Source organism: Erpetoichthys calabaricus, chromosome 12 (genome assembly GCF_900747795.2).
Source record: "Erpetoichthys calabaricus chromosome 12, fErpCal1.3, whole genome shotgun sequence".
NCBI classification, from domain to species: Eukaryota; Metazoa; Chordata; class Cladistia; order Polypteriformes; family Polypteridae; genus Erpetoichthys; species Erpetoichthys calabaricus.
Genome location: NC_041405.2, coordinates 21,490,854 through 21,505,170, shown reverse-complemented (window position 1 = coordinate 21,505,170; position 14,317 = coordinate 21,490,854). Strand labels below are relative to the sequence as shown.

The following is a 14,317-nucleotide window of genomic DNA, read 5'->3' as shown; positions in this document are numbered from 1 at the left end:
AGCCACCATGCCATATTTTCACAAATAATATCTGTGCCGATTATCACAAACTGAGAAATTTTATTACAAATCTCTCTTTTTTGTCCTTTCAGTGAAAACACAATGTCAGAAGGGAGTTCAGTAGCTTCGAGCAATCAATTCAACTGTTCGGTGTGTCTGGACATCCTGAAGGAGCCGGTCTCTACTCCATGTGGGCACAACTACTGCAAGACTTGCATAATGAACTATTGGGACCTCACGGGAGTGTACAGCTGCCCCCAGTGCCGAGCGACCTTCACCATGAGGCCAGATCTGCGTAGAAACACCTTGCTTGCTGATGTTTTAGAGAAAATAAAGATGGTGTCAAATCCCATTCCATGTGCAGAACCTACTTATGTGGAGTGTGATCTTTGCATCTGGAAAAAGTTCAAGGCAGTAAAGTCCTGCCTTACCTGCCTGGCCTCCTATTGTAACGTCCACATCCAGTCTCACAGAGTGTCAGAAGCTTTGAGACGACATGTACTGGTGGAGCCAACGGGAAATCTCCATCAGAAAATCTGCATGAAACACCAGAAGGTGGTTCAGCTGTTTTGCAGGACGGACTTGACTGGGATTTGTTACTTGTGCATCACCAGTGAGCATCGGAGTCACGACATCACAATGCCTGAGACCGAGCGAGCTGGGAAACAGGTAGGGAGTGACACCAGATGCTATCTTTCTATGGAGAGTTTCATTGACATTTTTATTGGTACTTAAAAAATGTTATTAGTCCATAATATAAGAATTATGGACCACCGGGGTGCGTACAGCTCCCCAAACCCAGACACAGACAGGCACAGAGGCACAAGATTGCCACACACATTTATTCCTGTGGTGGAACACTTTTTTTTTGCTCCCCACAGCACAGTACAACAATGCACTACAAACACAGTCCTTCTTTCTCTTTTCTCCACCTCCACTCCTCACCCGGAAAGCATCGTTTTCCTCCTCCCGACTCTGGCTCTCCAAATGGAGTGAGTCAGCTCCTTTTATTCAGCACCTGGGAGTGCTCCAGGTGGTTCATCAGGATCACTGGGAATCACTCCCAGGTGTGGTGGAAATCCTCTATAGGGCTCTCTGGCTCCCCCTGGTGGCCCCTATGGAACCCAACATGGCTGCACCCAAACTCCAGCTCCCTGTGGGAATCCGTGGTGCCACAGCCACCCAGGAGGGCTACCTTCTAGCCTCCCAGGGGAGGTAGTGCCTCATAGGCATTCTCCCCCCTGGTCCTTCCATCCAAATGGTGTCCCGGCCAGAAAATAGCCATGGCTGTCCGTCTTCACAACAATAAAGCCAATTTTCTCAGAAACCTGGACTGGCCTCCTCCTCTCGTGCAACTCTATGCCACAGCCGCCCAGGTGGGCTGCCCTCTAGCATCCCAGAGGAGGTATTTGCCTCAGCGATCCTCCCTCCCCCAGTCCTTCCATTCCATTGGCACCCTGGCCAGGTAACTGCTGTGGCTGGCCGTCATAGAATGTAACAGCCAAAAGGCAATTGAAACTTTCAAAATGAAACCTCATAAAGTGGCAGTTTTAAGAAAGGGTCACCATTTTCCCTTTTTATAGCATTGCATTGATCCTAGGCAGAACTTCACACACGTGCTTGTTTCCTGGCATGGCCACAGTCTGCCATCCTCTTTGACTTTATGTGTTATCGGTGTGCAGATTACTTTGATGGCAGCTCTGAACTGGCTTGGTATGAGTAAGTGTAACCAGCAGTCCGTCTAGGATTGATTCCTTTTGTGCTACCGAAGTTCCTGGGAGGCCTCCAGCTTACCACAATCTGAAGCAACCTAGATGAATGGATGGAGGAATGAGTCTATGTACTGGCATCCATGGAGTCCATGTAGTGGTGGACTGGCATCCAATCCATAGGTGATTAAAGCTGACAGTGGGGGTCAGAAGTGGTGTGGGTCATCTTCTGAACTTCATCCCGTGACACAGATCAATTTCAGTCGTGTTCTTGTGCTCAGTAAATTAAGTACAATCTGTACTGTCATTTTTGTACGTTTTATTTTATTTGTTTCCATTTGTTTTCTTGTTTTTACTGACAGTCTTATGCTTTGCTAAGATTCCTGCTAAGTCACGTTGTCACTGCTGTGTTCTCATGTTCTTAATGTGTTCGGCCATGGCTTAGAAATGACTGAAAAACAGCTGGCGAATTAACTAAACTAAGTAGCATTTCAAGATATTCATAATGTCTGTATTAAAAGGAGTTTGTCTAACTCCCTAAAACGCATGAATGATCAGTTCTGCGTAGATGAAGTTTCACAAATACTATGGAATCTGAGATCTGGTCAAGAAGGAAAAAAATCTAAGGAAGAAAAATTAATTATTATTTTGGTAATTTTGTTAATATTAGAGAAATCAGTGCATCTGCCAAGGATACCATCCCCTCATAAGGATGTTAGACCATCAAATAAAGCTGTTATCTAGATTTTTCCCAAATATAATCATTCATAGCTCTTGTTTCTGCATGAGACAAAGAATAAATGCATCCTTTAGTAAGGGGTCATCAGGAAATAAATCAATGGCATAGACCTACAGAGGGCAGCACGGTGGCGCAGTGGGTAGCGCTGCTGCCATGCAGTTGGGAGACCTGGGGACCTGGGTTCGCTTCCCGTGTCCTCCCTGCATGGAGTTTGCAAGTTCTCACCGTGTCTGCGTGGGTTTCCTCCCATAATCCAAAGACATGCGGATTGGCAATTCTAAATTGGCCCTAGTGTGTGCTTGGTGTGTTTATGTGTGTCCTGCGGTGGGTTGGCACCCTGCCCGGGATTGGTTCGTGCCCTGTGTTGGCTGGGATTGGCTCCGGCAGACCCCCGTGACACTGTGTTCGGATTCAGCGGGTTGGAAAATGGATGGATGGATAGTCATACAGATGCTGGGGTGGAACCCACATTTGAAATACATGTGAAATTTTCAGAAAATGTCATATTAATGGATTGCTTTATGAAACAATGAACAGAAGACAGTATCAGTTATCCTTTACTCTCCAATAATAATTTTGAAATGAAAAGGATTTGTGTGTTATTAGCTCAGGTGAATCAAAATAGCAAGTGACTTTCAAATTATATGTTACCATAATAAAAACACACTTCACATTTTTAAAATGGCTACCTTTTATTTTATTGAGGTTTATTTTGTAAAAATCAGAATTCCTTTATTCTGTTCACATACTCCCAAGAAAAGTATGTAGCCATGTTAGAAAAAACTTTGTTTGCTAAGCCATTCTCATATTACTTGGGGCATCAGTATTGGACAATGATCAAAAAACAATCACAATTCAAATTTGAATTAATCATATTCAGTTCATCCAGATATTATTAACTACGCTAAAACTCACCCCATTCCCAAACTGGTCAATGCAAAACCACCACAATCACCTGTAAATTATAATCTGTTGTGGCCCTGTAGAGGAATGACAGGTCGCCACAAAAATGAAAAGCTGGGACACCAACCAAGTTGACCTGTTTAATAACAGAAGTCCAAACAAAAGTCATGCTTCTTTACAACAAAGCATTCGGCTCTTGGCCACCAAATAAGGGATCAATCACTTGAGCTCTCTTAACTGCAAATGACACCTCCATCCAGGGTATCCAGCCTCTTATAACACACAAACTGGAAGAGGCGGAGCTAAGTGCCCTCATTGGACGGTTTCTCTGTGCTGTGGGGTGAGAGAAAAGAATGTTAGCAACAGCGCCCCCTCTCATCCCGCCGGGTTATCACATACCTCAATGGGGCCCATGAGGAGATCCTCCAAGTGCGCGTGCATTACACAGTATGTCTCTTTAAAATCCAAGCTCTTGTAAAAAAAAAATTATTTTATTGAATAATTGGCATTGCTGCATCCCACAGATCCAGCTAGGAGTGATGCTGACGGAAATCCAGAGAAGAATAGAAGAGAAGCATAAAAAACTGGAAGAGGTACAACAAAACATGATTCACCTTAAGGTGGGTAAAAAAAGAAGAAAGAAAAGAGCATTCACCTGACTATTGTATTTAAGTTTGGTTTCATTTTTCCTTCATCTTACAATATTGACGAATATTTGATCACTGATTATTCAAAAATGTTTGTGTCATTAAACACCAGCTTTCAAGGGTTATGCTTTTAATAATAATATGAGTGATTGGGTGATCCACAGGATTTGTCAACAAATCATTTGACAGATTCAGTCATATACTCGAGGCGTGCACAATGCATGCACTCTTTTGTAAAATGTTGTTAAATAAATCCTTCTGGAAAAACAGAATAATGCAGACTGAGAAAATATGTTCACACAGTCCCAAGAGTATGAATTGATGACAGGACTCTAGACCAATAATTGAGGGGGTAGAGGCGGGTCTTCAATTCAAGACCTCAAATGTGTTTCCTCTGTGTGCACATCTCGGAATTTGTAGAAGTATTTATTTAAAAATATTTTATCAAAAAACAATGTGTGCACATCTCGGAATTTGTAGAAGTATTTATTTAAAAATATTTTATCAAAAAACAATGCATGTGTTTGGCCTGTTATGATCATACAACTGGAAGGCTTAGCATGTGGATTATACAACAGGTATTTTTATATTGTTTGCTGTATCCCAATGTTGGTCACCATAGACTCCATTCTATCAGAAATTTTGTTATGTCAATGAAAACATGACAATTAAAAATGTTCTAAGCCATCATTACAAACCACAGTGGGTAAGAAACGCAAAAATATTATTTTTGGGTGTGATACTACTTTAATGTATTTTAGGGTTGCAGGAGGGCAATAGCCTTTCCTATCAAAGCTACCAGCAAGTCCTGAACAAGACACCAGCCCACTTCAAGGCCCAGATCCTCTACACTGTGGCTAATTTGAAATCACTAATTAACTTTACCTGTACATCTATGGTGATGTGGGAGGAAAGCCAGAATACTGCGAGAAAATGTGTCAGCTTCACACAGACCACAACAACCAGGCCCAAGATTTGAACCCATGATGCTGGATTCATGAAGCAACCCATTAACTCCTAAACTACCACACCACACACATGTTTTTCTGTTTTGGGTACAACATGGCACCATTCACAACATTATTTTTGTTTGAGCAATGGGCCAAATTGTAGCCTCTTTCAACCTGCAGGACAATGGTGTCATTTTTGCTTCAGGGGTGTAAGCCACTGATCATTGGAAGTTAGCTCCTTATCATCCCAAGATATCTTAATGACACCTCCTCAACCATAGGAAAGAAAAATCAAAAAAGAGATCTCCTTAATATCTTTTTGATTTCTCGTAGACAACAATGAGATCAGATAGAAATAAAATGGAGACAAGTTATTTTGTCTCATGCTTTTCCGATTTTTCTCCTGAGACAAAATACCTCAATGTTTTCATGAGGGTCTCTTCTTGTGTTTCAGCAGAGATATCAGCAAACAGTCACACAATGGGTTCATAGATTTTTTTTTTTGCAAAAATGTATTTGTAATGTAACAGTGGAAAAATGTATGGAGAGTTATTTGTGGTAAAAAAACATTTACTATGATTACAAAGCTGTAGTCCTTGTGTCTGAATAATACTACTAGTTGCTCTGATGTATTGTAAATTGCTGTGCTCCACTCATTCTAGCAGAAAAGGCTTGCAGTATGGCATTTAAGACTCTGAACTCTGAAGTTGTGCTTTCAAATCCCACTTCTGACACCATATAGCTATAAAAAAGTTACGTCATCTGCCTTAGCTCCAATTAGAAAAACCAAAAAAAATGTAACCAATCATATCTCAGATGTTTTAAGTGGTCTTAGATAAAGGCATCAGTCCAATAATAAGTAAAATATATGGAGTCTTAAAATAGGTTAAAGTAAGACTAGAAAGAGGCCTCGCAAAATATCACATGCTTTTCAAACTAAATTCTCAATTTTGTCTTGTTTTGCCTCAGTTGAATCTAATGAATTTTAGGAGAAACATCTGTAACAAAGTTGATTCTTACATGAAACATAAATGAAAATCTCTTTTAAGTCTCATGAGCCATGAAAGATCAACCTTTGACCAGTACATTTTTCCTGTATTGTTCAGGCGCTGTTCAGTCTGACTGATATTTGTGACTTAAGTGAAACCCCATTTAAGCTCTTTGATGTGACTTGCTCGAATCTCCGAGGGGCACAAACCCCCCCCAAACCTTTAGATCAAATATACTTGTAAGACTCGCCTCTTCAGTTTTATTTGAGAGTAACATTCAGAGGGGCTATGTGATATCTGCCAGTCCAAACAACATGTCTGCTCCGGGAATGTAATTTGAAGAACCCTCATTCCCTTCTTCACCACCATCAGTGATGATTCCACCACCCAGACTGTTTGTCCTCAATTTGATCAGAGAGTGTGAAACTGGTGACATTTATTCATGTCTTTACTCTACAGTTGCTGTTTAGTTTTTTTTTTTTTAATTAAAGAAAAAAGATTGTGTATATCGTCTTTAATAAAACCCCTGTGTGCGTCCAGTGTCCATGTGTGTGTGTCTTCTGGTGAAGTGCGCATGCGCGGGGCACATTGCGATGCTACAAAGCAGATGCTTCAAAGGCCGCCTGACGCATCGCACAAGACAGAGAGGGCTGGACCTATAAAATATCGTGCGGCCGATCCAATTGGATTTTGATAAATGAGGTCAGACCTAAAACATAAAACACAAAAAATCCAATCGGGTACAGAGACGCGGAGACCAGCTTCCCCTTTGTTGTGCAAGTGTTCACTCACTTCAGAATGTCAGATTTGCGATTAAGAAGCTTGGCCCGGTAAAGTGTAAAGTGAAAGTCGTTGAAGGGGTTTTCCTAAATACAGTATACGAATTTTCATGATATTACAATACAATGACTTATAAAAGTAGATTTATTTTCGCGCACATTAAATCAGTTGCTGGGGAGAATCTTCTGAATTGCCCACTGTTGTCACAGAAAATTAAACGCATATTACGGACAGCAAAGCCAGTATTACTGTCGGAGAAAATTACAGGCATTTTACGGAAAAAATACTAATGTTTATGGACTACTGTTCTAGCACCCGTTATTGTAACGGGCTTAATGTCTAGTCTTATATATAAATGTCTACACGTGGAAGTGTGGTTTACTGGTAAACAATAAGTATCATATGTTAAATTTCATAAGTGCACACTGCAGAGCTGTAACTTCAGTTAATGCCTCTTCAGAGTGTATTTTGATAATTTTTAATAATAATTCAAGTGATTATTTTCATGGAATATGGTGTTATTTTAGAAAAAAACGGATGTCACTTTTGGGACTCAACAACACATACATACAGTGCCCTCCATAATATTTGGGACAAAGGCGCATTTTTGTTGATTTACCTCTCTACTCCACAGTAAAAATTACAAATCAAACCAGAAATCGATTAAAGAGAACATTGAAGACTTAATTAAGGGGGTTTTGCATACATTTTGGTCACAGAACACTTTTTCTACATGGTCTCCCCGTTCCTGGGCACCACAATGTTTGGGACAGTTGGCGTCACAGGTGTTTGTGATTCCTCAGATGAGTTTCATTCCTTCTTAAACTGCAGTCTGAAACATAACCCAAATAGATGAGACCCCAGAGTGCCTGAATCATTCTTTCTGTTCATTAGTTATCTACAGAGAGGGAACTCCAGGAGAGTGCAACAGTATTTATAGATCTGTACACCTCCATCGAGAAAACCTACAAGAAAGTGACCGAACTGATCAGGTGCCAGGAGAAGAGAGAAACCGAGAAAGCAGAATGTGTTGTGGAGCAGCTAAAGAAGGAGATCAAAGCTCTGGAGGTGAGAGATGCCGAGTTAAGTCAACTGTCGGAGACTGACGACCACATCCATTTTCTACAGGTACAGTACTGCTGCAGCCAGGTAAGTCTGTCACTTTCAGTTTTCATTTCAAGTGTTGTTTTGCTTTACATTAGTACTTTCTTCATAGGTTTACTCGTTTCTCTGTCTTCTTCCTAATGAAGACATGACAAATATGGTAATAAATACAGATTTCCCTTCAGAGGCTCTGAGAAAAGAGCTGTTGCGTTTCATAGAACACCTGGAGGACATCTGCAAATTGGAATTTGTGGACATTTCTGAAGCTGGTAAGGGTGTTATGTCCAAATGTCCCCACAGTGGACTCTTAAATGATGATTTTTGACATGCTAATTTCTTACAATTCTTTTCTGTTAAAATTATAAACATTCATCAAATGTATCTTTTTGTCTTTAAAGTAGTAAACAATGCTCCAGCTGCAACAATGTACTACCCAGAACCAAATAGTAGAGAAGATTTTTTAAAATGTAAGGTCAATTCTTTTTTTTACTTTCCCTGGATATACTGTATCTAATCACCTTTCTGTGTTCCCTAATTGGTTTCTTAAAATAAAAAGAATTAACTTTGTAAAATAGTTGGGTTCTTCTGCTTTCTCTCCCTATCCCTTGAACCCTATGACCACTAGCCTGCATGTCTTTGGGATTCTGGAAGGAAGCAAGATGATTCACTGTTGAAAAATGTTTACACAAATTATACTACTCTTGGCGCATATTGAAGGCTAAATATCTTTGACATTTTTATAAGGTTTGGAGATTCTGCCTGAATCTTCATCCACACCAACATATCACTTTAGGAATTAAAATCAGTGAAAAGTGTGAGAAATTGGGAAGCTCATTTCTAATTTGTATATAGAAGGAAACATTTGTATTTGAAAGTTTAAATATAGAACCTAATACAGTGGAACTTCGGTTTGCGAGTAACTTGGTTTACAAGTGTTTTGCAAGACGAGCAAAAATTTTTAATAAATTTTCACTTGATAAATGAGCAAGGTCTTGCAGTACAAGTAGTATGTATACACTTTGTCTGCTGAGCGTCATGTGATCACAATTGAGCTGATGGTTCTTCTCTCTCTCTCACTGCGTGATTGTGGGCAATCGTCTCCTATTCTCCATCTGAGTCGGTGTGCCTCACTCATATAGTCAACATCCGTACGAGCGTATAGTGTTTACTACAGCATTAGCATTGTGACTGTGTGCGCGCGCGTGTGTGTGTGCACGCGCACGGTCGTGTGTGTATGTGTGCTCGCGCGCGCTCGTGTGTGTGTGTGTGTGTGTGTGTGTGTGTGTGTGTGTGTGTGTGTGCTCGCGCGTGTGTGCTGTGACGTGCGAGTCCCCGTCTTGCACCCTAAAACATGAAGCTGAGTCTCAGTACTTTAGTAACACAAGCTTTATTCAGCTTGAAACAGCAGCAGCACGGTTATTTATACACAGACACAGCAGTCAGGCAGGGCCCTGCACATATATAATGTTCCTTGTTCCTTGTATCACCCATCGACGGCAGGCGCTTATAGCATGTCCGCGATCTTTTCGGATTCGCTTTTACGGCGAACTGCTACAGCGCTGGGAGACTGCGATTGCTTTGGGACGCTCTTCCACATGTCGTCCACAAGAGTTTAGAAACTCACTCACACCAGCCATGGTTCTTTTCAAAGGTAAAGTGCAAGTTAATTTGTTTTATGTATTTTTACTTTATATTTGTATTAATCATTTTTATATGAATAGTTTTGGATTGCAGAACAAATCATCTGAGTTTCCATTATTTCTTATGGGGAAATTCACTTTGATATACGAGTGCTTTGGACTACAAGCACGTTTCCAGAACGAATTATGCTCGCAAACCGAGGTTCCACTGTAGTTCAAAGGTGAAGGATATAAATATTTTATCAATATTGAGACCTCTAAGTGTTGCAATCCCAATAGTGTTCCATAGTTTGAAAACTGCATAGATTAATAGATGCTGACATTCATTAAAATGTAACAGGGCAATGGATAAACGCTTCTCTGCCTTCAAATGTGTCCTGCATTGGCTCCATATCTTGAATAAATAGTGACCACAAGATTAATGTTCAATTGTCTTTAATGTTAACTGGAGAACAAAGACTACAGAGAAGAATTAGAGCAGGGATTATTTTTCCAATGCAAAACAAGCAGGAGTAGATGTGTAGATTTCCCCCAGTTTTCATTGCTGCACAGTAAGAAGACAGATAGATTTTAGTATAGTAGGCAGGATTAGATAGATAGATAGATAGATAGATAGATAGATAGATAGATAGATAGATAGATAGATAGATAGATGGATGGATGGATGGATGGATGGATGGATGGATGGATGGATGGATGGATGGATGGATGGATAGATAGATAGATAGATAGATAGATAGATAGATAGATAGATAGATAGATAGATAGATAGATAGATAGATAGATAGATAGATAGATAGATAGATAGAATATATTTGTCCACAGGGGGAAATTACATTAAATGTATACATACATACGTACATAAACACATACACTATAGTTTGAACACACACCAGAACAACTAAAAAGTAAGAAAATTAAGAAAAATATGACCGGCTGTAACAGTCCCAGTGAGGCATTATGCAGACATATTGCTGTTGGCATAAAGGAGCCCCAGTCATGTTTCTTGACACAATTCTACTAGTTAAAGGAACCCAGTCTCCTTAGAAAAAAGACCCTGCTCTGCCGTTTCTTTATATAGTTCCTCTGCTTTAAGAAACCTGTCCAACCTGTCATTAATGTGAACCCCCAAGTACTTCTAGGAGTGGACCACCTCAACATCCACTCCCTGAAAAGTGACTGGACATAGAGGCTCTTTGGTATGGTGAAAGCTAATAAGCATTTCCTTTGTTTAGCTAATATAAAATTACAGATAATTTTCAATGTTCTCCACTTGACTCATCCCCTTTATCAATTCCCCTCATATGTGCAGAATCATCTGAGAATTTCTGCAAGTGTCATGACCTGCTGCTGTATGAAGAGAAAAGAAGACAGGCGTGTTCCTTGTGGTGCTCCAGTGTCGCTCACATAGTCCTTGAGTCTCATAAACTGGGGTCTGTCTGACAGGTGGTCCATTACCCCACATCTGCATATCTCTGAGTTCACCCCTTAACAGAGATGGATGGTTGGTACTGAAGGCACTGAAGAAATCAAAAACACAAGTGAAACTTTGGAAGTGCAATTTCACAAGAAAAACTATGTTCAGTATTGTTTAGCATTAACATTAAAAAGATGCAGTTATACATTAACTGAAGTAAAAATGTGAAGAGTTTACATGAGAACCCTTCTGATTTTCTCTTTACCTCTTCTCTTTGCTTTATTGTATTTAGATGCCTGCCAGCTCACACTGGACCCCAACACAGCATACAAAGGGCTTTACTTGTCTGAAGACAACACAAAAGTTTCCAGGAGTTCTGACACCCATTCCTACCCCGATCACCCTGACCGCTTTGAGTTTTGGGATCAAGTTCTGTGCAGAGAGGGCCTGTCTGGGTGCCGCTGCTACTGGGAGGTGGAGTGGAGTGGAGCAGCAGAGATAGGAATCACATACAAGAGAATCAAAAGAAAAGGTATGGAGCAGGACTCCCGACTTGGCTATAACAAAAAGTCCTGGATGTTGTGCTGCTCCAGCTACAGTTACTCGGTGAGACACAACAACAAGAAGACCGACATCAAAGCCCCCAGCTGCAGCACCATAGGAGTGTATCTGGACTGGGCCGCAGGCACCCTCTCATTTTATAGCGTCTCAGACACAATGACTCTTCTGTACAAGTTCAAGACCTCTTTCCTTAAGCCCCTTTATCCTGGCTTTTGTCTCTTTTTGTACGACTCCAGTGCCACAATCTGCCAGCTCAATCAAAGACCTGCAATTGATGTCTTGTCTCACATATAAGAGTCCTGCAACACACATGCTATGTAGGCGGGAAAGTCACATTTAAAAGAGGGGCGGGGCAGAAAGAACTTGTGGGAAGTAAATTAACAAATGGCATCTCACTGAATGTAAAGCCCACTTGGTGGCACGATAATTAAAGCAAACAAATGTTTTGACTTGGTGTCATGGCCTTTACCTTCACATTAAAAATAGAATAAAACTTTCTCTTATTTATTTTGGTGTTTGTAGATTCAAAAGTGTTGAGCATTTCAATAGAAGTACAGTGTCTTCCATAATGTTTGGGACAAATTTGTCCTAATGTACTCCTCTGCTTAAAATCAAACAATTCAGACGTGATTAAAGTGCACACTGCAGACTTCATTTAAGGGGATATGCATAGATTTTAGCCATTCCATGTAGAAATTGTAACACTCCTCTTTCTACACTATCTCCCCTTTTCAAGGCACCATCATGTTTGGGACAATTGGTGTCACAGGTGTTTGTGATTCCTCAGGTGGGTTTCATTGCTTCACAAGATACCTCAGCTTGCTTCTATCCTTTGGAGTCTGTAGTTGCCATTGTTCAACATGAAGACAAGAGCTGTGCCAATGAAAGTCGAGAAAAATCATTACAGAATCGGTATCAACCCAAAGATGACCTAAATCAACTGCCTGGAATATCATGAAGAAGAAAGAACACACTGGTGAGCTCCGTAATCACAAAGGGACTGGTAGGCCAAGGAAGACCTCCACTGCTGATGACAGAATAATCCTAATTATGGTAAAGAAAAAGCCCCAAATGACCAAGCAGTCTTCAGGAGGTAGATGTGGAAGAGTCAGAGATGACTAAAGACAACTTCATGAACAGAAATACAGCAGTCACAATGCAAGATGCAAGCCACTCGTTAGCCACAATAATGGGATGGCCAGATTACAGTTGGTGAAAAAGAACTTAAGTGCCTGAGGAATTCTAGGAAATGTCTTGTGGACAAACAAGACAAAGATGAACCTGATCAGAGTGAAGGCAAGAGCAAAGAGTTGAGACAAAAGCAGACCACCTCATCTGTTAAACACAAAGGTGGTGGGGGTGTGATGGTTTGGGCATGTATGGCTGCCACAGGTACTGGCACACTTCTCTTCACTGATGATAGAACTGCTGACAGCAGTGGCACAATGAATTCTGAGGTGTTCAAAAACATCTGATCTGCTTAAGTTCCTGTAAATGCCTCCAAACTCATTGGACAGCACTTCATCCTACACAAGATAATGATCCAAACACATACAGCTGAGGTACCATAGGAGTTTGTCAAAGCTAAAAAAATGGAAAATTCTTGAATGGCCAAGCCAGTCACCTGATTTCAGTCCAACTGAGCAGGCCTTCCATATGCTGAAGAGAAAACCTAAGGGGACAACCCCTTGAAACAAGTGGGAGCTGAAGATGGCTGCATTAGAGGCTTGACAGGGAATCACCGGAGAAGATCCTCGGCAACTCATGATGTCTATGAATCACAGACTTCATGCAGTCATTGCATGTAAGGGATATGTGACAAAGTCTTAAATATGACAACGGCTTTAATAGATCTGCCATTGCTGTGCCCTGACCTGGGGGTAGCATGTAGAAAAAGTGTTGTTATTTCTGACTGAAATATTTGTGACTGAACTGTATGCAAATTCCCTTAAAAGAGAGTTTGCAATGTGCACTTTAATCATGGTAATTTTCAATTCTGGAGCAGAAGGGGAAATCAAGGAAAAACGTGTCACTGGGACACTGTATGTATATATATATATATATATATATATATATATATATATATATATATATATATGGTTGAAATAGTTTACTGTCAAATAATGCAAAGAGTACGCAACACATGTTTCGCCCTAATTCTGGGCTCATCAGGCGTACACACTTATTGCACTCCCTTACGGGAATCGAACCTCGGACGTCAGCGGTAGAGGCGAAGACCCTAACATTGCGCCACGGCGTGCGGTTCGTTTATTTGACAGCATGTAGATCAGGGTAATTCATTCATTCATTGCATTCGTAGTCTGTGTCACAATCTGATTGTATGGGTGGTTACCTACCAGGTAACACTTGTGGTTGGCCAGCAAGTCTGCTAACATCCGCCACGGTGCCCTCAGTTGTGAGAAGCAGATCATAGAATGGTTGAAATAGTTTACTGTCAAATAATGCAAAGAGTACGCGACACGTCTGGGCTCATCAGGCGTACACACTTATTGCACTCCCTTACGGAAATCGAACCTCGGACGTAATATATATATATATATATATATAGGCAGACACAATGTTTTCACCACACACGTTTATTAATCCTCATATTTACAGTTGAAGTGCACATACCCAGTGCCGAAGCACCAATCACCCCTTTAAGTCCTGGCCACAACACAATGCCTTATTAGTCTCTGGTCCGCCTCCACTCCTCTCCACCAAGCTTCGTCCTCTTCCACCCGACTCTTGCCCCTGACTGGAGGGAGGCGGCCCCTTTTATTCACCCCGGAAGGGCTCCAGCTGCATCCTGAGAGCTCGTAGCCACACCCCTGTGTGGCAGAAGTTCCAGCAGTGAAACCGGAAGTCCACCGGGTGT

The 14,317-nt window shown here is 41.0% G+C and overlaps 1 protein-coding gene across 1 annotated transcript; it reads left to right on the top strand.

The window, feature by feature from the left end:
• Positions 1-96: 96 nt before the first annotated feature.
• LOC114662326 (tripartite motif-containing protein 16-like) lies at positions 97-11,916 on the top strand. Its single transcript, XM_028815722.2, has 6 exons — positions 97-669; positions 3,876-3,971; positions 7,612-7,845; positions 7,934-8,090; positions 8,220-8,288; positions 11,171-11,916. The coding sequence occupies exons 1-6, from the start codon at positions 103-105 to the stop codon at positions 11,731-11,733; spliced, it is 1,686 nt and encodes a 561-aa protein (XP_028671555.2). The 5' UTR covers positions 97-102; the 3' UTR covers positions 11,734-11,916.
• The last annotated feature ends 2,401 nt before the right edge of the window (positions 11,917-14,317 follow it).

Excerpts from the sequence above, each read along its gene's own strand:
- LOC114662326 (XM_028815722.2), top strand. The coding sequence starts at position 103 with ATGTCAGAAGGGAGTTCAGTAGCTTCGAGCAATCAATTCAACTGTTCG. Across the intron at positions 670-3,875 it reads CCGAGCGAGCTGGGAAACAG|ATCCAGCTAGGAGTGATGCT; the intron begins GTAGGGAGTGAC and ends TGCATCCCACAG. Across the intron at positions 3,972-7,611 it reads AAAACATGATTCACCTTAAG|TTATCTACAGAGAGGGAACT; the intron begins GTGGGTAAAAAA and ends TCTGTTCATTAG.